Source organism: Brassica napus, chromosome A6 (genome assembly GCF_020379485.1).
Source record: "Brassica napus cultivar Da-Ae chromosome A6, Da-Ae, whole genome shotgun sequence".
Taxonomy (NCBI): domain Eukaryota; kingdom Viridiplantae; phylum Streptophyta; class Magnoliopsida; order Brassicales; family Brassicaceae; genus Brassica; species Brassica napus.
This window is the reverse complement of record NC_063439.1, coordinates 25,964,137-25,987,628: the sequence shown is the minus strand read 5'-3', so window position 1 is coordinate 25,987,628 and position 23,492 is coordinate 25,964,137. Positions and strand designations below refer to the sequence as shown.

Sequence of the window (23,492 nt, the reverse complement as noted above, 5' to 3'; positions counted from 1 at the left end):
AGTTACTCAGTAGCTCTAGTGGTAGTGTTGAATCTTTAGTTTGCGGATGTTATGGGATCGATCTCTCATAATACATAATTGGCCACTTTTTACATCTGGCTTCGAGCCGAATAATTTCACGGACCGTCTCTGGTATTACACAATGAATAATTTTGTTACAAACACTTCGTTTCATGTATAAGAAAATGTTCACGTTCTTCTGTAAACATGTTAATCATCTTTTTCATCGTCTTCGTCGTAACTGAACGGTAATGGAACTGACTTGAAAGCTCGGTACTTCCCCACATTATTCAAATGCTCATTCTCTAGCCTTTTTTAATAAAGAAAAAGAAAATAAAACTTATAAAAATCCATGATAGAGAAAGTGAAAAGGAGAAAAACAATGTAATGATATCCAAAGTTTCTTGGTAATCCACAAAAAAAAACAAATAAGTAAGTGTGAAATAGTAACCTGAAGAAATTCCATATCCCACGACGAATAATCTCAAGACAGGCCACAACCGCAAGCACCGTCTGACTATGGAGAAATTTAAACTCAAAATCGAGTACTGTTTGCAACCATGCGAACCTCAACACAACGTTCAAGATCTGCAAATTTAATCTCAAGATGATCAGATGTGAGAAATAGAGATTACATATCAAGACACACATACAATCTTTTTCTTAAAAGATAATCAGTCGTTTTTAATAGCTCACGTACCATTGCAATGAAGTATACTCTCTTGTGTGGGACTAGAAGTTTATCTCGAAGCCATCTGTTTTTGGAGGTTCTATTCAGAAGTCCCCAGTCATGGACAAAGTCCCAGTATGTACAGAAAACAGCAGCAAGAACTGAGGCAGAACCAGCTAATACTTTGAGAATAAACTTATGATTCTTGTTGGTTTCAAAAACATAAGCTGTTCTCAAACAAACCGCTATTATTGTCAACAAGTATTTGACTCCGTTGTATCCTTGCTCTAGGCTTCTTTCCTCAAACATTCGTCGCATGCACTGAATAAAATAGAACAACACATAAAACTAAACACAATTCATAAATCAAATAATAATAATAATAACTCCGTAGTAAACTAAAAAACAAGCGACTTCGAAGGCGAAACTTAGAAACCCCAAATTGAATCTAATCGGAGGCCATTACCGGCGTCTCTGGCCACCTCGCGTGTAAGGGGGCTCCAGTCTGCCATCATCTGAAGGTTTCTCCCCTACTCTACTCATGGATTCCCTCAAATCAGATTCAAATCCACTAGCGAAAGTCCCAGCTACTGTTGATGTTGCTACTGTCGATCCCAGTGTCGATATGGTTCTTCCAACCAGTGGGACTCCTCTGTTAGCCACTATTTCTGGTGGCTCCTTCTCAGCTTCCCCAAAGGAGTCGGACCAGCCAATCTCCACGGTCACTACTTCTAATGCTTGGTCGAAGCCTCTCTCCATCACTCAACCTTCTTCTGCAGCTACGGTTCTCATGCAGACCTCGAAGGAACTGATAGCCGATTTGTCCAGAGAAACTCAGTGGCCCTCGCTTTCGGCAGCCAACTGTGCTCCATCTCGGCGTCGTCAACCTGTTGCTAGGGCAATCAACGCTTCAAGGCCTTCTCCGCATAATAGCTACTCCTCGAGTGTAACTGCCAAGGTACCACTAGGTATCTGTGATAATGATCCTGAGTATCCTTGGGCTTCAAAAATGGAGAAGTCTAAGAGAAATCTGCATAAGGTCACCTCGCCTGAGTTCCTCGAGGATGGTACGCCAAAGGTACGTATTCCTCGCCATGTCTTACTAGAAGGATTAGAGAACCAGAAGGAATTTGTAATTGGTCAATTCTATCGGTGCTCTGCCCCTGCTTCTGGCTTAATTCAATCTGTTGTTAGTAGAATCTGGGGAACTAGATGCCGGATCTACACTCGTGAGATAGGAAACAACGCTTTTTTGTTTCACATTCCGGATGAGTTTACTCGTAAGTGGGTAGTTCAGAGAGGTATATGGCATGTGGATGATTGTATAATGTTTGTATCTACTTGGGATCCTAAGGGTACTATCACTGTCCCTGAGATATCTACAATCCCGGTTTGGCTTACTCTGAAAGACATTCCCCACCAGCTTTATTCCAAGAAAGGTATAAGCTGGATAGCTTCCGGTATAGGGGCACCGATGCTCACGAGTAAGCCTTGGCTTGATCCTATACTGATGGGTGAGGCAAAAATTCTGGTTGAAGTTAAGTTGGATAGACCATTTCCTCAAAGAGTAGCACTCGAAGATGAAAGTGGTTCAGTATCAATGGTTTCTGTTATATACTCATGGCTGCCTTCTGTGTGCCCTAAGTGTGGGCAGTTAGGTCACAAAGCACCTAGATGCCTTGGTCTCCCTCTGGTTCCAATCAACGCTGTATCTGAAAACTCTTCTGCTGCATATCAGTCTCTCAAAGCTACTAAATCAGCTCCACTAGAATCTCAGGAAAAAACAGATGCTTTATCTTTTGATTCTCAAGGTTGTATTCTTCTTGATCATGAAGGAAGTGGCCTCCCTATAAATGAAAACTCAGAAATAGAAGAACCAAGTAGAGAAGTCACCACAGTCCCCTCTGCTTCAGTTGTGGCTGTAAACACTCCTACAGGCTCTTTCACTGAAAAGGTTCATGTGTCTTGTACACCTTCTGAAATTGTTCAAGTTACTCATGTTACTGCTGTTACTGATGAAAAGGAACTCCCACCACCTACCGTAGTTTCCGTCTCTCCTAATGACGAAACCTGCAAACAATTAGATGTCTCCGTCTCTCCTAATGACGAAACCTGCAAACAATTAGATGTCGCAGAACCTGTTGACTCCTCAACACAATCTGTACCACCAACTCCAGAGGCTCCTTCAGGGAAGTTTGTTGGGAATGTTGATATTGTGGTTGATAACTCTAACTCCTCTCCGTCTTCTGTACCATTTGTTCATGACAACTTATTTGCGGTATTGGATAGTGCTGATGCCAGTGAACCATCGAGTGTCCCACCAGCCAAGGAACTTGTCTTTTCAAATTCTCCATTACCATTTACTTTTGCCTCTCATGATACTTCCCCTACACATCCTCGTGACCCGTTTGTAGATGATGAATCAACACTAAGGTCACGAGGCGGTAGGCCATTAAAGCCATCTCAAAGGCTTAAGGAGATGGAATGGTTTACTGTTACAGGGAAAGGAAAAAGAGGCCGAGGAAGAGGTCCTCATCACTGAGTTCACAACAAAATCTTGTTAAGTGTTGCCTTCATCATACTATGTTGCTTTCGCGTCTCTCTTGACTTTAAAACCGTTGCATGTTGTTTTATCTTTGAACTCTTAAGGTCCCTAAAACCTTATCTCTGTATCTTTCTAGCATTTAAATTGAAAACCTTTTTTCAAAAAAAAAAAAAAACACATAAAACTATCGAACGCTGGAACAATGTTAGATTATGCTATTTTTAAATGATTTCTTTCTTGTACCTGAAGGAGGCGAGATAGATATGGGATTACAGCAACAATGTATAAGAAAATTTTGTATTCTTGCCAGTCTTTGCATGTGTCTTGCCTTTGTTTGAAGTCTCCCCAGCCATAGTAACATATATAAAACTGGATGCTTCGAAGAGCTTGTACTTGACTAGTTAATTGATCTCCTAAGAAGAAATCGGGTAAAGTTACCTGCATTGAGTAGTCATTAGTAACTATATGATATATATTGTTATCAACAATAATAACCCGTTGAAATTTAATGTTTCACCTACCTTGTAAAGAGGAGCAGCAAGGCAGTGAAACAGACACGTAAGGAAGAAGAAGCGGCTCGATCGGTAGAGAATGTTTAATGGCAAGATTAAAACTGTAAACATAGCCTGAAACAAACATCATATAGAGTTAGCCCCATTATACAGTTGAATTTGCATTAAAAACTGATTTTTTTTTCTCGAAATTTACGGACTTACACCAAGAAGGAAAAGAGGAAGAAGTTCGGTCAGTGCTTGGAAACTTTTGGTTCTAGGGTTTGCTTGCATGTCAAGATTACCAAGTACACAAAGCAACGCAAAAGCTCCAATGCTAAATCCCACAAACAGAACTTGTCTGTAACCAAGTTCAGTTCCTTGCTTGAACCCAAATATGAATGCATAGTTTACTCGATAACGCTTCCAATAGTATATATCAATAGCATACATAGTCATGTGAAGCACAATGAACCCAAACAAGCTGCAAGAAGAGCAACAAAATACTGTTAAAGAAACAAGTTTCACCCTAAAAAATATTTTGTTGAAGAGGCAAAGTAAGTTTTTACCTATAAAGAGGGAACATAGTTTTCATGTAACCTTCGTAGCCATCCTTTTGAAAGATATTCCGGGCGCGTATGATGGAGACAAGAGCTACTATAAGAGAAAACACACATCCAGCAGAGAAACCTGAAATAAATAAAAATCCTCATAAACACAACACACTGAAAAAAAATTTAAAAACATAAATAAGAGCATGTTTATTTTTTGTATCTATGATTCTACCTGTGGAGAATGTAAGTCGATGTCTTTCTCTTTTCATTTGAGGTCTCAAAATATTCATTCCTGTTCTTCTGTTACCATTTGCGAAATGCTTTATGAATGTAGCCTCAACACGCTGTATCAGTTTCATAAGCTGTGATATAAGATAAGCAAGAGAAGGTCATTACAAGGAACAAAACAGAGGAATCAAAATCTAGTTTGGATCGAACTCAAAGCTTACCTCATCTGAGCTTCCGAGATACGAATTATCAACCATTTTCATGTAAGGCTTGGAAGCTTTTCTTGAAGTTATCTGTGAATGTAATGACGTAAACCACCTTTCAATATTTTTCAACAACCTTAGAATAAAAAAATTCTACTATGACCAATACTAACCTTATCATACTTCTTCAAAATCTTGGAGAACGCCAACACATTCAGAAAGCTGCATATATATTTCGATTCCAATCAAATAATAAGTCAAATTTTTAACAAAATTCAACACATTCATGCACGTGAACGCAACCTGTAGCTCTTGAGGAGACGAAGCTTCTGGTAAAACTCCACGAAGGCTACTTTGAGCTTCTCTTCGACTTCCCTCAGATTATGCCTATTGAATATGATCTCTTCATTGCTCGAGGAATGGAGAACGCCTTTAATGGTGGACCTAGGCGTTTCCTTAGTGTTGTTGATCTTTATGTGGTCTAGAACCTCGATAGGGGCTGGCCTTCCAGCTGCCATTTTGCTTAAGATGCTCCTTCTCGAGTCACCGTGATTTTCATCTTCCTGGGATTGATCAGCTCTGCTGGAGCCTCCTTCATGTATAGCCTCCAACCGAGATTGAGCTCTAGGCTTCACTGCAACATAAGGCAGGAGAGAAATATAACTATAACGTTCCGGTTAAGTTTGAGACCGAAATAAACCGAATTTCCAATATTAAGACTCAAAAGAATTTTAAACCGACTCTGTTTTTCTGGTTAACAGTTGTATATGGATTTGCTTTAACGCCGTTTCGTTTTTAAACGTGCAAGAGTTTTATAGGTCTAGTTTCACCAAATTTCCAACGATACAAAAGTGTTGGATTATTACTTATAATATAGAATTGAATTTAGAACTGGACCGTTTCATTCGTTATAAGTTGCTAAATATGTACCTAATATTATGATTATATACGTTGTTTTCATTTTATATTATGTTCATTTCCATTTACGTTGCTTTCTTTCAAGACAAAGATCTTGCCTCGTTCAAAGAAATATTAAATAATAATTAGTACTGTATAGTATAACATAGTAACACAATTTTCGTGGAATCATTAGTTTAAAATAAGTAAATGCATTTTAAAGATCTTACTGTTTCCAGTTCTAGCAGGTGTAGAAGCAGCGATGGCAGCGGTGGAAGTGGCAACGTCGGAGGCCAAGCGAGTCATTTCCACCGTCCGCTCCTCCCATCCCCACCCAACAGGATTCTCAACCTTAACTCGGAATGCAATTAGAGCATCCATTTGCTTATTAAGCATGACCGCATCATTCACTACTTCTTCCACTTTCTCTTTGTAGAATTTCTCAACTCTATTAAACTCATCGTCGAGTCGCCGGAAAAACACCAATTCATATTCTCCTCCTTCCTCTGCCGTCATCAAGAAAGTAGTTTCTAAGCCGTGACCTCCTTTGTTGACGAGTATCGGAGCATAACCTGTTAAAAATCTCACATTGAAACTATGAAAACCCGGACAATAATATATGTAAAAAATAGACCAATATAGATTCTTGTCAAGTTGTTTTTGTATTAGAAGTACGTGAAACATAACATTACCTTCTTCAATGTCAGTTTTTAGAGAAGGGTTGGTTTGCCCCGAGCTTTGTCTTTTCTTTCCTGGCGTTTGGACAAGACCGCTAAAAGCTCGGTATAGAGTCATTTTGCGGCTAAGTCCTTCACTGGAGACGGCTTGATGTGGTGGTGGAGGAGGGTTGGTTTTGTGTTTGAGTTTGATGATTTCCTTGAGAAGGTTTTTGAGATAGTCGTAGCTCATGTAAGCTTGTTGCCACTCCGGTACCATTTGTGACGACAGTTCTTTTCCGAACTTCATTTTCACTTCTAAAATTCTTGTCAAACCTTTCTTTGTTATGTGCCTGAAGGCAGTAATATAGGAAATGAATATATATACACCAACAGTCGTTCCAATAATTACTTAACCACACAATTGAGTCACATATGTATTTTATATGTAGAAGGTTACTCAGTCATCGGTTAGTGGAAATATCGTTCTCTTGCATATATATATATATATATATATATATATATATATATATATATATATATATATATATATATATATATATATATATATATATTAATCAATTACTGCAGCTGTATATTTACCAATGGTCCAATATATCCGTCGTTTCCTATTGTTAAAAAGTCAATATATTCAGAACAATAAAAAATTCAAGAATAACCATTGTGGACAGGCGATACAAGGTCAAAGGTCAATGAGACGACTTACGTATATTGTTTTTAGTATTACTAATGGCTCCGAGTGGTGACTGCAGTTTGAACGGTGCAGGACAAACGGTTCAACTGTGATGCGGTTTTAACAGTTATAAAAATGTATAGATATATAGTATACGTAGAGATTTTTATCACTGTTAACCGCGGGACGGGACGAAACGATGATCACCATTCGAAGCCTAAGAGAAGTACACTTTCTGTTTAAATCTTCTCTTATCACATTCCCTAAGAAAAACAAAACAAAAATTTTAAATAATTGGAAGTAAGAATATTTCAAGTTTTCACTCATTCTACATAATTTGAAAACAAAATGTTGAAGAGATCTACAAAGTGGTGTTTAAAAGTCGTGTTCTTGTACTTGTCTATTTAACTTAATAACATGTTTTGATCTATCAAAACATAACACCTAGAATCCTGTTCACCATAGCTTTGTTTATGAACCATATATACAAAATATAATAGTATAGTGGTGTGTGTAGTGGGCTAAAATAAAGATTTTAGTTAAAATAGACTTAAGTACTTAATGACTGAACTAGATCTTGATCCGCGTCTCCGTGCTTCCGCGCGGGTGTTGGATTTAACTTGCGTTCAATGTAAATTTATAAACCATTAATTTTATAAAATATTCATTTATATTTTTATGTTTTGTAAAATATATTTAGAGTAGAATATATTATATTATAATATATATGTTTGATAATATTATTTTATATGTACGTAATATTATATTTATAATTTTATAAGTTGATGCAATTTGATGTAATTGTAATATTCATATATTAACCTATTGATTTTTTTGTTTATTTATTTAAAAATGATTTAATTTTTTACAGTAGGTTTTTATGAATTATTATTAATTATGATATTTGGTTTTCTTGAAAATTGTACTGTAGCAGATTAATATATACTATATATTACATTTTGTGTTTTTTTCAGCAAAAAGAAATAACAGTCCATTTTAATTAATTTAATTTTTTGATTTTAAGTGAAGTGGCAGATTTGTAAATAAGAAAGAAATGTAATGGATAAATGTGTAAATAAAAAGAAATATTTAATCTGCTATCCGTGTTTCCAAACAATTCTCATTTAATCCGTTATCCAAGTTTTCAAACGACAGAATCTCATTTATTTTCATTTAATGAGAAAGAATTACAGTGACTAAATATGTAAATAAAAAAAAATATTTAATCTCATATCTTTGTTTCCAAACAACTTTAATTTAATCTACTATCTAAATTTTCAAACAGTACCAAAAAGTACTTTAGTTTTAATAATATAGATGTATTAAATATTGTGGAATAAGTTTTGATAGAACAAACCATATGATGAACAAGTTCTAATAAACAAATACCAAATGACAATATTTAAGGTATAGAATGAACCTTCTAATCTTTGATAATCTAATAGAAAAAAGATAGTCTAATAGAAATTTATTAAAAAAATTGGATGAAACCATTTCAAAATCTTGCGTTGCATAAAAAGACTGTATGATAGGCTTATCATTTTTATGTTTCGTATACAGTGGATGTGTTTTCATTTATGAAAATGATGAAAGCATTTTTTTTCTTTCTACTTATACTAATGGCCCTATTTTTCTTAGCTGTCGCTATAAGTTGTGATTGCAATAGCGATTTGCATGTTATCAAATGTCACAAGTTGTTTGTTTTGTTGTGGCTTATTAGTCATAATATAAATGCTTGATCACTGAATTTTTCAGCGATCTTTTTTCTTTTTTGCAACTTCTGACTGATGCTGCGTCACTGATCGGAAGATGCTACAACACATAAAAGAACCTTTTTTTTTCTGAACAACCACATAAAAGAACCTTTGCAGTCGTAAAGCCCGGAGATCCAAAAATTATAAGCCCTTTAAAAGGTAATGATCGAGAGCTGAGACAGCATACTCATTCACCTGCAAAGGAAAAAACACCTGAACCTTCCTCACAAGTGATAAACTCTCTTCCACCATACCATCGCCTCTTTCTTCTTCTTTCTAGGGCTTTCTTTTTCATCTTTAACCGCTCAAGTTGTCGAGGTTCTTCCTTCTCTGCCAATACGTGATCCGCGGAGTTTCAAAGTTGTTACTTGTTATACATTATTAGCTTCACTAATGAAAATTTCTTTTATTACATGAAAACTTAAATAGGCCTTAGTAACTTTAGAAAGGCTTTGGCCCGAAAGTTGTTATATATTAGCTTCACTAATGCATAAAGCCCATAATATATCTACCCGCGGCAAATATAGGAAAGACAATCAAGTGACGCTGTATAAGAATCTTTTTACAAGATTCAACAAATTAAACGTTTACACGTGGTATAAAATGTTTGACTCTCTTTTGCCTCTGAATTTACCCAAAACGACCAAAAACCCTTTGAATACTGCAAGATTTTTTTTAATAATTTTTATTTATCTCTCTGTTTTTCTCTGGTGCCGCCATGGATCTTCTTTGTTGGAGCTCGGTTTGTCTTTTGATCCTTACGTTTTTATCACCTAAAACACTATCAATGAGGTATGAAGTTCATTCTGGTCAGATGAAATGCATATCTGAGGATATTCACGCAAAATCCATGAGTGTTGGCAAATACTTCATCGTAAACCCTAACGATGAACACCATCCTCTCCCTGATTCTCACAAAATCATCGTCCAGGTAGTACATGTAGGAGATGGATTACATCCCTCCACAAGGCCCATCATATAACAGGCCCTAGCCCGACAAGGTCGATCGAGCTTAGTCGGCTTAGCGGCTAGAAACGTCAGCTCGACCCTAGAGTATTTTAAGCCGGTCAGCTGAGCCGATCAGCTATACTCGGCTCGGACGAAATAGTATCGAGGCCCACATACTCGGCCTTTGGGCGACAAGGCCCAAAGGATAGGCGCGATTAGGGCATCACGCGCGAGGGTACTATAAGAGAGGAGGAGGAGGCAACGAGAGGAAGGACTTTTGGACAAATCACACACTAAGCGGCTAGATTTAGGGTTTCCTAATCATCTCTTTGATCTTGTCGTTTAAACCTCTGATCTTGTCTCCTTACCTTTGATCAGTCTTGTAACTCATTGTTTTGATTCTAATAAAAACGTCTTTAGTCACCCCATTTTCTAAGTTCTTCGTTCTAATCAACCGAATCCTGTACAAACAATTGGCGCCCACCGTGGGGCTGACTAAAGCAACGTTCTAGATCTACATGGCTCAAGACGACGCCGCCTTCGGCGCCCCAGGCGAGGAACCGACGCCTACGCCTGCGGCCGCGCCGCCCATCACCTCAGAATTCATGAGCTCCGTCATGGCTCGACTCGCCCGCCAAGACGAAGTCCAAAAGACAACCAACGACCAACTCGCTGCTTTGGTCGCGGCGCTCACAGCCCCTGAGGGACAAACTAGCCGTCCCCAGCTAACACGCCGCCGCCTCTTCAACACAAATCCTACGGCAGCCGGAGTCGACCATATCTCTGACGACTCGGAGCCTAACGAAGCCTTTCTCGCAGACGCTCCCCCAGCAGGCTCAGATCTCACGACAATACGCGAGCTCGCCGAGCTCAAACTCAGCCTTCAACAAATGGGAGAGAAGATCCACCATGTAACCAGCGCAGCTCCGCAAATAGAGAGCGTACTCGCCGCAACCTCGCGCACTCCTTTTACTCGCGCGCTAACTAGCGTCCAACTCGGAAAGATAGAAAAGCTGCGCCTACCTGAGTACAAGCCCGGCGGAGACCCGGTAGAACATATGACCGCTTTTAACATCGCGATGGCGCGAGCTCGTCTCCCCGACGACGAAAAGGACGCAGGTTACTGCCAGCTGTTCGTCGAGACTCTTCACGAGCAAGCCCTGACTTGGTTCTCCCAGTTGGAGGAGAACTCAATCGGATGTTTTCGCGACCTATCAGCAGCTTTTCTCAAGACATACATCATGTTCACAAAGCGCAGCGCCACTGCGTCCAGCCTATGGAACCTCAATCAGAAAAAGGATCAGAGCTTGCGCGACTACATGGAGAAATTCAAAGCCGTAGTGTCAAAAATTGAGATCCCAGACGGAATCGCTATCGATGCATTGCGCAACACCCTGTGGGTCCACTCCAAGTTCCGAGAAGACCTGTACCAGAATCCAACCAAGTCGCTCCAAGACGCTATCGCACGCTCCGATAACTTCATCCGAATGGAGGAGGACACCAACGCAATCCTCAGCAAGATGAGCGCACCCAAGGCTCCAGCGGCTAAGAACGCAAATGCGCGACAAGAACCGCGCCAGCACGCTCCAAACGACAAAAACGGTCCCAAGGATGGTTACATGTATGTCGTGAACGAGAATAACACACCAATCTCCACTCTCGTAGTTCGCGGGGAGGGGTGGAACAAGTGGGTAAGAGAACTCGAGTCATCCGACAAAAAAGTCGATTCTGTTTGCACCACCCAACCCGCAGCTGGAGTCGGATCAGCAGCAGGACCTTCCCGGACCGTCGACCTCACCAAGCATTGCAAGTATCACGACGTTAAAGGACACGATACCTCAGAATGCAAATCCCTCTACGCGCATTACCTCTCGTCCCTTGCAAGCGGCGAGTTTAAGTTTGAGCCATTGAAAGCCAAACCAAAGAACGGTAAGAGCTGGAGCAAGAACAAAGAACGAAGAGCCCAGCGCAAAGCCACTGGCAGAGGTCGACAAAACGATACTCCGCAACGAGACGACGAGGAAGAAACCCCACGGGATAACGGCGGGGGAGACTCCTCAGCCGACGAAGAGCATCCGGCTAACCGCAGGCGCATTGAGGTTATACTCTCTCAGCAGTCCTTGTCGTCCGACGAAGACAACGACGATTCGCCTGTACCCGGAGACCTGAGAGACAGCCTTAAACGGCGCCTCGCGCCGGAAAACGTAAGCGATACCACACGCAGAGATCTCCGGACGACGCTCGATGCACGGAAGTCTCGGCGCATCTCGACAAACGATGGCAACAATAACGAAGGGCCAATTGGCGACCTCCGAGACAAACTCAATGCCGGAGTAAGCGATCTCCGCGTGAAGCTTAACAAGTCAAAACCCACAGACTTACGACGACAGTTGGAGCGAGCTAAAGGTCAACCTCAACTCCCACCTCCTGATACTAGCGTACCAAAAGACCTCCGCGCCTTACTGAACTCCAAGCGAGTACAAACGGGGCAGTCTTTGAACGTCATCATGGGGGGTTCCCCTAGCGGCGACTCAGTCCGTTCCGTGAAAGATTATCGCCGACAAGTCGCGACGTCTCAGAAGTGGCCGAGTAAACCGTCAAGTCATCCTCCAATAACCTTCTCATCAGATGACGCTGAAGGTGTTCACGCGCCCCATAATGATCCCCTCCTCGTCGTCCTTGGAATTGGAGAGTATGATGTCACCAAGATCCTTATTGACACCGGGAGTTCCGTTGACCTCATCTTCCGAGGAACTCTGCAGAAGATGGGAGTCGACCTCGACGATATAAAAGCATCCTCCAGAACGCTAACAGGATTCAACGGGTCATCCGAAACCATATTGGGAACGATCCGTCTCCCGGTGCGCGCATGCGGCGTTACTCGAACGGTCAAATTCGCCGTCGTTAGCACAAAAGCTCCGTATCACGCTATACTCGGTACTCCTTGGTTACACTCTATGCAAGCTGTCCCTTCCACCTACCATCAATGCGTCAAGTTTCCGGGCACGGACGGGAAGATAAAAACATTGCGTGGGGACCAAAAGGCCGCTAGGGATCTCCTAGTCGCCACGGTCAAACTCCAACGAGCGTCGCTACCCGTGAACTCAGTGTCCCCTCCAACCCCAAAAGTCCACTCTCAGGAAAGCGAAGTCCTCGAGTTACCCGTCGACGACGTCGACCAGAGTCGAACCGTCAGAGTTGGAGCATACCTCTCCGATGAGATGCAGCAGTCAATCCTGGATTTCCTCAGACAGAACGTGTCCACGTTCGCCTGGTCTATGACAGACATGAAAGGCATCGACCCGAGTATAACCACTCACGAACTAAACGTCGACCCAACGTTCAAGCCTATCCGACAGAAGAGACGCAAGCTCGGCCCTGATAGGTCTAAGGCAGTAAACGAAGAAGTCGACAGGCTACTTGGCGCGGGTTCGATTGCTGAAGTCCGCTACCCTGAGTGGTTGGCAAACCCGGTAGTCGTCAAAAAGAAAAATGGTAAGTGGCGCGTCTGCGTCGACTTCACCGACCTGAATAAAGCCTGTCCAAAGGATAGCTACCCTCTTCCCAGCATCGACCGTCTAGTCGAGTCCACGGCTGGGAACGAGATGCTCACCTTCATGGACGCCTTTTCCGGATACAACCAGATAATGATGCACCCGGACGATCGCGAGAAGACGGCCTTCATCACAGATAGGGGAACCTATTGCTACAAGGTCATGCCATTCGGCCTGAAGAACGCCGGAGCAACCTACCAGAGGCTTGTCAACAAGATGTTCGCAGATAAGCTGGGCACCACCATGGAAGTGTACATCGACGATATGCTGGTTAAGTCGCTCCATGCAACCGATCATCTCCGCCACCTACAAGAATGCTTCGAGACCCTCAACAAGTACGGCATGAAGCTAAACCCAGCGAAGTGCACGTTCGGGGTTTCTTCCGGCGAGTTCCTTGGTTACATTGTCACACAGCGAGGAATCGAGGCGAACCCAAAGCAAATCTCTGCGGTTCTAAACCTCCCAAGTCCGAAGAACAGCAGGGAAGTGCAGCGACTCACGGGCCGCATAGCCGCTCTAAATCGATTCATCTCCAGATCCACTGACAAGTGCCTCCCATTCTATGATCTCTTGCGAGGAAATAAGAAGTTCATTTGGGACGAAAGATGCGAGGAAGCATTCACTCAACTCAAACAGTATCTGACTACACCCCCAGTACTCGCTAAGCCTGACGTCGGCGACGTTCTGTCTCTCTATGTCGCAGTATCACAGGCTGCAGTCAGCAGTGTTCTGATAAAAGAAGACCGCGGCGAGCAAAAGCCCATCTTCTATACAAGCCGACGCATGACAGGACCGGAGACGCGGTATCCAACTCTGGAAAAGATGGCTTTAGCAGTTGTTGAAGCAGCGAGAAAACTACGACCGTATTTCCAGTCGCACTCCGTGGAAGTACTGACCGATCAGCCTCTCCGAACGATACTCCAGAACACTAACAGATCTGGCAGACTCACGAAGTGGGCCATCGAACTCGGCGAGCTCGATATCATCTACAAGAATCGCACGGCGGCAAAATCCCAGGTCCTTGCCGACTTCTTGGTCGAACTGGCCCCAGAATTAGAGCAAGATCTCACACTCCCAAGCTCAAACTGGACTTTGCACGTCGATGGCTCGTCAACTAACAAAGGAGCAGGCGCTGGAGTCCAATTGCAATCCCCGACCGGCGAGCTGATCCGACAGTCTTTCAGCTTTGGCTTTCCCGCTTCAAACAACGAGGCGGAATACGAATCTCTCATCGCAGGACTCCGCTTAGCAAAAGCCGTCAAAGCTAAACGTCTAAGCGCTTACTGTGACTCCCAGTTAGTCGCCAGTCAGTTCAGTGGCGACTACGACGCCCGCAACGATCGAATGGACGCCTATCTTAGAATAGTGCAAAGCCTGGCGGCAGAGTTCGAATTTTTCGAACTCATCAAAGTTCCGAGAGGCGAGAACGTCTGCGCCGATGCCCTCGCCGCCCTTGGCAGCAAGCTTCGTGATCAAGTGAAGAGAACCATCCCGATACATCGTATCGAGAAACCAAGCATCGACGTCCTAACCGATCAAACCCTCATCGCCCAAGTCGCTGAACCCGCCACTCCAGACGACGATGGGTTTGGCCCTGACTGGAGAAATGAATTCATCGACTACCTCTCAAAAGGGGAACTCCCAGCAGAAAAATGGGCGGCTCGCCGGCTAAAAACCCGCAGCGCCCATTACGTCGTTCTCGATGATGAACTGCATAGATGGACTGCGAGTAAGGTGCTCTTAAAATGCATCCATGGCGACGAGACAGCAAGGGTTATGGCGGAAACGCATGAAGGCGCCGGTGGAAATCACTCAGGCGGACGTGCGTTAGCAATAAAAGTAAGGAGCTTAGGTTTCTTCTGGCCAACAATGAACGCGGATTGCGAGTCTTATGCGAGAAGCTGCGACAAGTGCCAACGGCACGCACCCAGCATCCATTGTCCAACCGAACTGTTGCGAACAACCACCGCTCCCTACCCGTTCATGCGATGGGCGATGGACATCATAGGACCACTCCCCTGCTCCCGCCAAAGACGCTTCATCCTCGTCCTCACCGACTACTTCACCAAATGGATCGAAGCTGAAGCATACGCTCAAGTTACAGACAAAGAAGTCCGCGGCTTCGTCTGGAAAAACATTATTTGCCGCCACGGACTGCCCTACGAGATCGTCACCGACAACGGGTCACAGTTCATGTCAGGCAACTTTAAGGAATTCTGTAGCAAGTGGAACATTCGGCTAAGCCCATCCACTCCACGTTACCCGCAGGGTAATGGCCAAGCCGAATCCTCCAACAAACTCATCATCGACGGCATTAAAAAGCGTCTAGACCTCAAAAAAGGTCACTGGGCTGACGAACTCGACGGAGTCCTATGGAGCCATCGCACGACTCCACGAGGATCGACTAAATCGACACCCTTCTCTCTCGCTTACGGTGTTGAAGCCATGGCTCCTGCAGAAGTTAACGTTTCAAGCCTCAGACGTTCCAAAATGCCTCAATACGTCGAGCTAAACAAGGAGATGCTACTCGACGCCCTCGATGAGATAGAAGAACGGAGAGATCAAGCCCTACTGCGCATCCAGAATTACCAACATCAGATTGAGAGCTACTATAACAAAAAGGTCCGAGCCCGACCTTTAGAACTCGGTGATCTCGTCATGCGCAAAGTGTTTGAAAACACTAAAGAGCTTAACGCCGGTAAACTCGGCGCCAGGTGGGAAGGACCATACAAAATCATCAAAGTTGTTAAACCTGGCGTATACCGACTCCAAACCTCGCGCGGAGAAGAAGTCCCGCGATCATGGAACTCAATGCATCTTCGACGTTTCTACTCGTAGAAGTATCACCCTAAAAAAAAAAAAAAAAAAAAAAAAAAAAAAAAAAAAAAAAAACCGAGTAGATGCACCCCCGTGGTCACTTCTACTCGACCGAGTAAATGCGCCATCAACAGTCACTTTTACTCGGGAGAAAAACGAACTACGAATGGCTTGATCCTCAACCGAGGTACGTAGGCAGCCTTAACAGGTCCAGCTGTAACAAAAAAAACAGAGTAGATGCACCCCCGTGGTCACTTCTACTCGACCGAGTAAATGCGCCATCAACAGTCACTTTTACTCGGGAAAAACGAACTACGAATGGCTTGATCCTCAACCGAGGTACGTAGGCAGCCTTAACAGGTCCAGCTGTAACAAAACCAAAGTCGAAACCTTGCCTAGGTCTCAATTGAACAAACAATGACTTTCACATCATGATTCCCGTGCCTCCAGCAGAGGATACGCGGACACTCACGCTCCCTTTCTCGCAGCTATGTCCTGATCAGACACTTGGCTCCAGGACCTTAACAGTCACGGTTCACCTATGCCCAAGCATTGAACCGACTAAACAAGAGTGAATCTCTGCCTTTTCTCGACTAACGAGTAACGGCTTAGCTACCCGATTGCTTAATTGTCACTGAGGAAACGGACGGAAGGACCTTTCACTCTCATACTCAATTCTTTGTTATCGACTTTTGGACAACTCCAAATCGAAACATGATGATAGCCGAGTAAAACCAACTACCGGTTCATCACTTGTCTATTTGCAACAATTAAGGATATGAAAATCTTATGTTTCAAAACACAACAGATTAATGAAAATGCTTAAGAGTTGCAAATACTGACAAGTAACACAAAATGGAAAGAGTTTTAAAAAGTACAACAACAAGGTCTATCAAGACCACCGATGAAAGCATCCTAAATATAACATACAACAAGATCAGACCACAACATCTTGGTCGTCTCTACTCGGGTCGAGCGCTTCGGTCGTTTCCCGTTCAACGACTTGATCACCAAGGCCTTCAACCGGAGCAGGAGGGTCGGAAACTGGCAGGATCGGGTCCACCTCTTCAGCAAGCGCCGGCGATGACCTGGTCTCCTCCTCGCCCACTTCGTCCCCTTCTCGCTCCTCAGATGAAGAAACTAAGACCGGATCTTCAGCGGCTACATCCCCCGTGTCTGTTTGAATCGCGTCCCCGGTCTCCTCGGGTTCGCTCCCGTCAAGGCGCTCCTCGACGGTATTTCCTTCGGGAACGACGGTACGCTCCGATAAAGCAGAAGTAATGTCAACCATCGGCTCATCGATCGGATCTTCAGTCGCCTCGCGGGAAGTGATCAACTGGGAGGCAGACTCGTGGCCAATCAGACCAACATTAGATCCATACGGGTCAAGTACCCCCATAAGCTCTTCATTCACAAATCGAGAAGGAAGGTTGAGAGGAGAGAGAGCAAAGTCATCATCAGAGAACGGCTCGAGGTAAAGATTGGCGACTTCAGCTTCATACATCTTCTCCTGCTCCGAGAAGATGTTAATCATACTCGGCGGAATCGCCACCCCGCTATCTCTAATCATCTCGAGGCACTTTTTGGTTCCTGAAGCCTGCCCGTACAGGTTCTTGGCCTTCTCTCGCGCCATGACGCGATCCAGATAGCCCTTCACTTTACCTATACAGCGAGTAGACTTGTCCGCCATAGCCGTCTGGACCTTGATCCTCTCACGGGTGACCTCCTGAACCCTAGAATCCCTCAGACGTTGCCTCTCTTTGACCAGCGTCCCGACGACAGCGTCCCTCTCTTCCTCGAGTTCAGCCTTCTCCTTCTCGAGGGAAGCGACCAATCGCTCTAAGCGGGTTTTCTCGCGGAGAGCGTCCTTCTTCGCAAGACGGTCAGACTTCAGCTTGTCCTCCAACTCCTCAAATTTAACTCGGAGGACCTCTTTCTCTTTGGCCGCTTTGTCGCCGGCCTTTTTGTTCTCAGCGCGTAACCTCTCGATTACGCTCAATCTTGTCCGTGCGAGTTTATCCGAGGCGCCCAGCTGGACCATCGTCTGCTTCAGGGTGCTATCGTACTTCTCCACGAGGTAATTCACGCTCCCGTCGCTCTGCGTGAAGCATTAAAAACTTAGAAAAATTTTAAGGAAGAAAAAGGGAAATAGGAGAAAAGCGAGTTTACCCGTCTGCCCGCCATAGCCGCGTCAATATACTCCTTTTTGAAGTATAAGTCCTCGACCGGCGGCAACTCCTTGGTCCCACCACGGATCTGGCGAGTCAGTTCAGCACACCGAAGTGGATTCAGGACCAACGGAGTCGCCTCATCGTAAAGGAACTCTACGCGGTCCGGAAAGCGAACTCCTCCTCCCGTCTTCCGCGGAAGCGAACCTCCGCTTCCCGCACCGGTCTCCCTCGCAGAAGACGAAGGGGCTCCCTTACTCGACGGAGATTCACCCCGAGATCCATCTCCGACTTCGGTAGCCGTTTCTCCACTTCTGGAAGGAATCTCGGGAGCTGAAGTCCCATCGTCTTCCGCGGCTTTCTTCTTCGATTTCTTCTTGGGACGCTCCTCAGGCGATCCCCGAGTAGAACCGGCTGGATCGTCTTTTTCCGCATCATCATCCCTTGCGGCAGCTGAGGTTTCCCTAGCCTCAACAGAAGCCTCCTCGCGAGACCTTTTCTTGCTCCCTTTTTTCTTCTTCTTCTTAGCCGCGGCTTCAGTGACATTGGCAGAAGATGGCGCCACTTCCAAAGGGACACTCCCGTCCTTGGCTTTGGCCTTGTTGACCTTGTTGGTTTTCTTCTTTGGGGAACTCTGAGCTGGCGGCTCGGAGTTCGCATCTCCGTCTACGGGAACAGGCCTGGCCTCCGAGGCGCCGGCAGAAGACGGTGTCGTCGAGAGCATTTGAAGTTTCCCTTTTAACAAAGCACTCAAGTCGGGAACTCCCTCCATTTTTCTAGCTTGGTTAAGAAGTTTCTGCTGCTTCCGAGTAAATAGGGAAAGACGTGATCGGCGGGGACCGAGTACACAAGGAAGTCTCGATTCCCAATCAACTATATAAGAAAGAGAAATCAGATACGAAGACTACAGAAAGATTCAAGAGCATCTCTCTAATGTAAACAGCCACTTTACCTCTGGCGATCCTAGCTTGTTGTCGACGTATCCACTCCCGACTAAGATCCGGCCACCTGAGATGACTGTGCGTCGCGATCAGTTGAGCGGTTTCAAAGAACTTCTCGGGATAGGCGATCGTATTGGGATGACGAACTGCGAAAGAAAAAGGGAACATCAGAACCGTCGATCAGAATACGAGTAAACAGACAAATCTCTACCAAGTTGCTGATTCCATAAAACGCGATAATCGTCCCCCGGCGGCTCCTCGAAGGCATGCTCGTCGGACTTAACGAAGAAATATGCGCGTTGCCAATCCTGCGTCTTGTTGGGATGACCGGTCAAAACGTTGTAACTCGCTCTCATCTTTACCGAGAAGATCCCGTTAGGCTCCGCCTTCGTAAAAGTTAGCTCCTCAAATACTCTCACGCTCATCGAAACATCCATCTCCGCGGCCATAACCATCAACATGACGGCTATGCGCAGCGACCCGTTCAGCAGCTGGGAAATGGCGATATCCCGACGAAACGCGTAAGACGTGATTAGTCTGGGGATTGGGAACCAGAGCTTCGTCTGATCCTTGAAGTAGGATTCATACACGCATTGGTAACCAACCGGTGGCGACCACGGCCGCTGTTCAGCCGAAGGAATAATGAAGGTGACTCCGGCGCCACCACACTCTCTCAGCAATCTCTTCACGGTCTCGTGGGAAGAGCAGGAACCGAAAACGTTTCCCCATGATTGAACTCGCGGGTCGCGTAACGCTTCGGGAGGCAGCGAAGGTAGTTCTTCGAAAATCCCGCCAGGGTGATAAATCACAGGACGGCAGTCTACTTCGTCGAACGGAACACTTCTCGGGGCGGGAAGACGGTCTGACTGGTCGATGCGACCCCTTCGATGAGCCCGTCTCCTAGGCCTTACGACAAGGCTAGGCGCTTCAGAACCACTCGCCTCCCTATCCTCGTTCACAACGTTTTCTTCGGCTTCTTCGCGAAATTGTCTGTGGGCGTCAGCGACCAGAAGACGCTGGGAAAGGCTCATATTCTCCGTATCCCGCAGAGCATCACGATGGATTATGTCGAAATCCTCCAACGGACTCCCGTCTGCATCCCTAGCCGGGCTTGGCGAGGTAGCTATGTCTTTCCCTTTTTCTTCGCGCGATAGCCGATTCCCTGGAGCCATATCCTTTCTACTCGGGGGAACGACTAAACTAGCTAGACCACTAGCAAAAAAAACCTACGCTACGGAAGGCTTATCTAGAGAGAGAAAATAAAAGTAGAGAGAAGGGAGAGAAAGTGGAGTACCTGAGCTTGCAGAGAAGAATGACGAAAGCGAAGGAGAGACGCCTATTTATAGCAAAAACGAGGCGCACCCTTCGAAGCGTCATCATTAGGTCTACAAAGGCCTAAATGGGCTTCAAAGGCCGCCTAAATGCCCAAAAACCTACTCGCGACGGTTCGGTTTCTCGCCCAAACCGGCTTTCAATCAAGAAACCGGACCAAAATTAATCTCCGGTTCTGGCCCGAACCAACTCAACAGAGTTAACCATCCAAAGACCGCTTGGGCTCTTCATTCGAGGAGTTTACCTCCCGAGTAAAGCATAACGCATCGTGAGAAGACACAACACGGAGCGACCAGATGCGGTACGCGACTAAAACCACACACCGATAAAACGAGCCATCGTCAACATTAGGTCCTATTATATGAACGAACCCGACCCACAAATTCACTGAGACCGACAAGCCGCTCACAAGTGAACTGGGGGGGGACTTATTGTAGGAGATGGATTACATCCCTCCACAAGGCCCATCATATAACAGGCCCTAGCCCGACAAGGTCGATCGAGCTTAGTCGGCTTAGCGGCTAGAAACGTCAGCTCGACCCTAGAGTATTTTAAGCCGGTCAGCTGAGCCGATCAGCTATACTCGGCTCGGACGAAATAGTATCGAGGCCCACATACTCGGCCTTTGGGCGACAAGGCCCAAAGGATAGGCGCGATTAGGGCATCACGCGCGAGGGTACTATAAGAGAGGAGGAGGAGGCAACGAGAGGAAGGACTTTTGGACAAATCACACACTAAGCGGCTAGATTTAGGGTTTCCTAATCATCTCTTTGATCTTGTCGTTTAAACCTCTGATCTTGTCTCCTTACCTTTGATCAGTCTTGTAACTCATTGTTTTGATTCTAATAAAAACGTCTTTAGTCACCCCATTTTCTAAGTTCTTCGTTCTAATCAACCGAATCCTGTACAAACAGTACACACCCTAAAATTATCACATCTAGTTTGGTTTCAAACTTGTCGATCTCAATATTTTTCATCTTGCTTGTGATCTATTTGTAGGTGATGTCACCACAAGGGACGATGTTGCACGAAGCCGATAATACGGAGTCTGGTCAGTTCTCGTTTACTGCATCTGAGACCGGTAGTTACTTAGCGTGCATCACCGCCGTCGATCATAAGCCGGAGACAACATTGACCATTGATTTAGATTGGAGGTCTGGTGTTCACTCCCAAGACTGGTCGAAAGTGGTGAAGAAGAGCCAAGTCGAAGTAAGTGTTTTAGGGTTTGTTTTACTGTACATATGGTTTAGGTTTTGACGATTTGCATGTGTACTTATGTGTTTAGGGTTTGTTTTTTTTTTCTAATCTGCTTGTGGTTGTTGTTGTTGGGTCTTGATGTTGTTAATGGCAGATGATGGAGTCCTCGGTTAAGAGTTTGTTAGACACTATTGTTTCCATCCACGAGGAGATGTATTATCTACACGAAAGGTAGAGCATATATACCTTTTGCTTAAGTTTATTTGTTGGTTTGAAGATAGATGATGAGATGATATAAATACTTATATCTTATGGTTTTGGTGGCATGATCAGGGGAGAAGAAATGCATGAACTGAATAGATCCACAAACTCGAAGATGGCGTTGTTGAGTTTCTTATCGCTCGGGATTTGTTTATCGGTGGCTGGTTTTCAGTTTTGGCACTTGAAAACTTTCTTCGAGAAAAAGAAACTCATCTGACTAGTACGTATGCATTCTGTGTTAAGACTAAGTACCATTATAAAGAAGTTATAACTTTTGAAGTTTCGAGCATAGAGGTGAAAACATTTGATGATAATGTTGAAACAATCATACATGGAGAGTGCAATTCTCAAGCTTTCTCCTTTTTCCCTCAAAACGATTTTCTTCTTTCTGGAGTTTATAATATTTTTATCTTTGCTTTCTCATCCATGTCTTGATTCCCGACTTGCAAGTTACAACAACAAAACACTCAACCTTGTTTGGGCCTCAATCAACCAAATGACCAAATACACTTCAATAACGTTTAACGTCTACACGACATATCTGTTATTTGACTTATTCTTTTGTCTTTGACTTGTTTCTCCTTCTATTTTCCTTTCCACTAGAAGATCATATTTATCCCAAGGCATTCGGTTCTGGTCGATTCTATGGATCTAGAGGTTTTGGATCGGTTTAGGTAACAAAGTTGGGAAACGACTAATATCCAAGATAATTTTAGATTCTATTTGGTGCTACTTTCGGTTAATTCAAATTAAAAAGTCAAAAATTTTGAGTTTTTTTCGGATTAAATTTCAGACTGTTTGGGTTTTTGTATAAGTATTTAGATAATTTTAAATATTTTGGATAAAAATTACTCTGTTAATTTAGTTTCTTGGTAATTCGATTTATAAATAATATTTATAAATTATTTGATTATTTTAAAACTAAATACCCATTTGGTTTTAGATTGGTTTTGATTATGTTTCAATTTTTGGATCTAAAGATATATGATCTGTTCGGGTAATTAATATAAATCCAAACTAAATCTCATTTTTTGGTTTGGTTCTTCGGTTTTAGATAAATGTGCCTAGGCTAATCAAATTTATCATTCATCCAACGCACATGATTTGAAACCAAAACTAGCTATTTATACACATAACTGATCCTATAGTCAAGCCACCAGACAAAGAAATAAGCTTTTGGAACCAAAAGCCTGTAGATAAAAGTGACATCCCCGGAAACTAACTGATACACAATACATCTCACTTGTTTCTCCTTTTTCCAAAACCAATATTGATGGATTGTAAAGAAATTGAGATGAGAACTAACCGTCGCATTAATAAGCAGCATGTCGATCACCACCAGCTCACCGGCCTTTTTCACATTAAGAGCCTCCCAAAATCGAAGTAGTCTCATCTGAACGTCTCTCTGCAGTGGACAACATTCAGCTCCAATAAGTGAACTTGAGAAGTAGTCATGGTAGAGGGCTTTCAGTTATAATGGACACTAATTCTGGATTTCAAAAAGCAAAAGGATTTGGCGTAGTCGCTCATACGCTTCATTTTTGTATGCGATGAAGTAGGTAAAGGTGAATCAAAGAAGAAT

The 23,492-nt window shown here is 44.0% G+C and overlaps 3 protein-coding genes across 3 annotated transcripts; 1 reads left to right on the top strand and 2 right to left on the bottom strand.

Annotated features, from left to right (window-relative positions):
* Positions 1 to 210: 210 nt before the first annotated feature.
* Positions 211 to 6,733, bottom strand: LOC106369313 (phosphate transporter PHO1 homolog 2-like). Its single transcript, XM_048781259.1, has 12 exons — positions 5,819 to 6,733; positions 4,995 to 5,325; positions 4,865 to 4,913; positions 4,710 to 4,781; positions 4,493 to 4,622; positions 4,276 to 4,396; positions 3,932 to 4,190; positions 3,737 to 3,841; positions 3,459 to 3,653; positions 701 to 991; positions 452 to 588; positions 211 to 310 (listed from the first exon to the last, which is right to left on the bottom strand). Exons 1-12 carry the CDS (start codon positions 6,552 to 6,554, stop codon positions 211 to 213), a joined length of 2,526 nt encoding a protein of 841 aa, XP_048637216.1. The 5' UTR covers positions 6,555 to 6,733.
* Positions 6,734 to 8,662: 1,929 nt separating this feature from the next.
* LOC106351249 (transmembrane emp24 domain-containing protein p24delta8-like) lies at positions 8,663 to 22,153 on the top strand. The gene is made up of 4 exons (XM_048781258.1): positions 8,663 to 9,623; positions 21,452 to 21,661; positions 21,804 to 21,880; positions 21,983 to 22,153. The coding sequence occupies exons 1-4, from the start codon at positions 9,411 to 9,413 to the stop codon at positions 22,125 to 22,127; spliced, it is 645 nt and encodes a 214-aa protein (XP_048637215.1). The 5' UTR covers positions 8,663 to 9,410; the 3' UTR covers positions 22,128 to 22,153.
* On the bottom strand, positions 17,564 to 21,385 carry LOC106453827 (meiosis-specific protein ASY2-like). Its single transcript, XM_048781257.1, has 3 exons — positions 19,332 to 21,385; positions 19,132 to 19,266; positions 17,564 to 19,052 (listed from the first exon to the last, which is right to left on the bottom strand). Exons 1-3 carry the CDS (start codon positions 20,290 to 20,292, stop codon positions 18,130 to 18,132), a joined length of 2,019 nt encoding a protein of 672 aa, XP_048637214.1. The 5' UTR covers positions 20,293 to 21,385; the 3' UTR covers positions 17,564 to 18,129.
* Positions 22,154 to 23,492: the final 1,339 nt, after the last annotated feature.